This window comes from Phalaenopsis equestris, unplaced genomic scaffold (assembly GCF_001263595.1).
Source record: "Phalaenopsis equestris unplaced genomic scaffold, ASM126359v1 Scaffold000364, whole genome shotgun sequence".
NCBI classification, from domain to species: Eukaryota; Viridiplantae; Streptophyta; class Magnoliopsida; order Asparagales; family Orchidaceae; genus Phalaenopsis; species Phalaenopsis equestris.
In genome coordinates, this window is record NW_018164806.1 from 931,753 (window position 1) to 932,795 (window position 1,043).

At 42.6% G+C, this 1,043-nt stretch overlaps 1 protein-coding gene across 1 annotated transcript; it reads left to right on the forward strand.

Annotated features, from left to right (window-relative positions):
* Positions 1-362: 362 nt before the first annotated feature.
* LOC110026325 (ferredoxin--nitrite reductase, chloroplastic-like) lies at positions 363-956 on the forward strand. Its single transcript, XM_020727218.1, has one exon. The coding sequence runs from the start codon at positions 418-420 to the stop codon at positions 940-942; it is 525 nt and encodes a 174-aa protein (XP_020582877.1). The 5' UTR covers positions 363-417; the 3' UTR covers positions 943-956.
* Positions 957-1,043: the final 87 nt, after the last annotated feature.

The window sequence follows — 1,043 nt, forward strand, 5'->3', positions numbered from 1 at the left end:
ATATTCAGATAAAATGACATGTTAAATAAATAAAAAAACTTAGTTGTTCGATAATTAAATATATATTAATCGAGTTTTATGTATGTAAATCTTCCTTTTCAATTTTCTTCAAATAGTGCACACTCTCTTATTATCATATTCCTCGCCTGATCAGTCTAAAACGGCCTCTCCTTTCTCCAAAGAACAGCAAACAAAATAATTTATCCTTTCACAAAATAAAATTTATTAACTAATCCCCATGGGCCCGTTGAGAACTAGTGTAATGTAAACGACGGTCGCGAAAGGGTCAATATTTGGTATTTGTAGCCTCTCGTAAACTCGAAAGACGCTGGCCTTTGAAAGCCAGCAAGGGGCCACAACCTCTACAAATGAAGATTAGAGGAATAGCACGTCCTCAGCACCACTCACCCTTCCAATATGACACCATCCTCAACTTCCCTGCAACAGTTTCTCACTCCGCCGCCGCTTCGGCCGGCAAGACAGGCAGTTAGGAAGGTGGCAGCTAGTTTTACGGCGCAGGAGGAGGTGAAGGTGAGGGCCAATGCAGAGAGGCTGGAGTCGAGAGTGGAGGAGAAGGAGGGGGGTTACTGGGTGCTTAAGGAGAAGTTCCGGGCTGGGATAAATTCGCAAGAGAAAGTGAAGCTGGAAAAGGATCCCATGAGTCTTGTTTTTGAGGACGGAATTCGGAAGGTAGCGGCGACGCCGCTCGCGGAGATTGAGGCGTGCAAGTCCGGCAAGGATGATATCGACGTGCGACTCAAGTGGCTTGGCCTTTTTCACCGTCGCAAGCATCACTGTACGTCTCTCTCCGGCAAATATTATGTGTGGCACAGGCATGTCCATTGGCAACGCATGCACACACGTACACACATAATGTCACATCTAATCTTGGGGATAAGCATTGAAGCGTGGCCTTGTGTTTTAGGGATATCCTTAAAATAATATAAATTGTTATACACCAAAAGATAGACTGCATGAAATTAAAACAAAATTATTTGACAAAAATATAAATATGTAAGAACTATCAGATATATATATATATA

Excerpts from the sequence above, each read along its gene's own strand:
- LOC110026325 (XM_020727218.1), top strand. The coding sequence starts at position 418 with ATGACACCATCCTCAACTTCCCTGCAACAGTTTCTCACTCCGCCGCCG.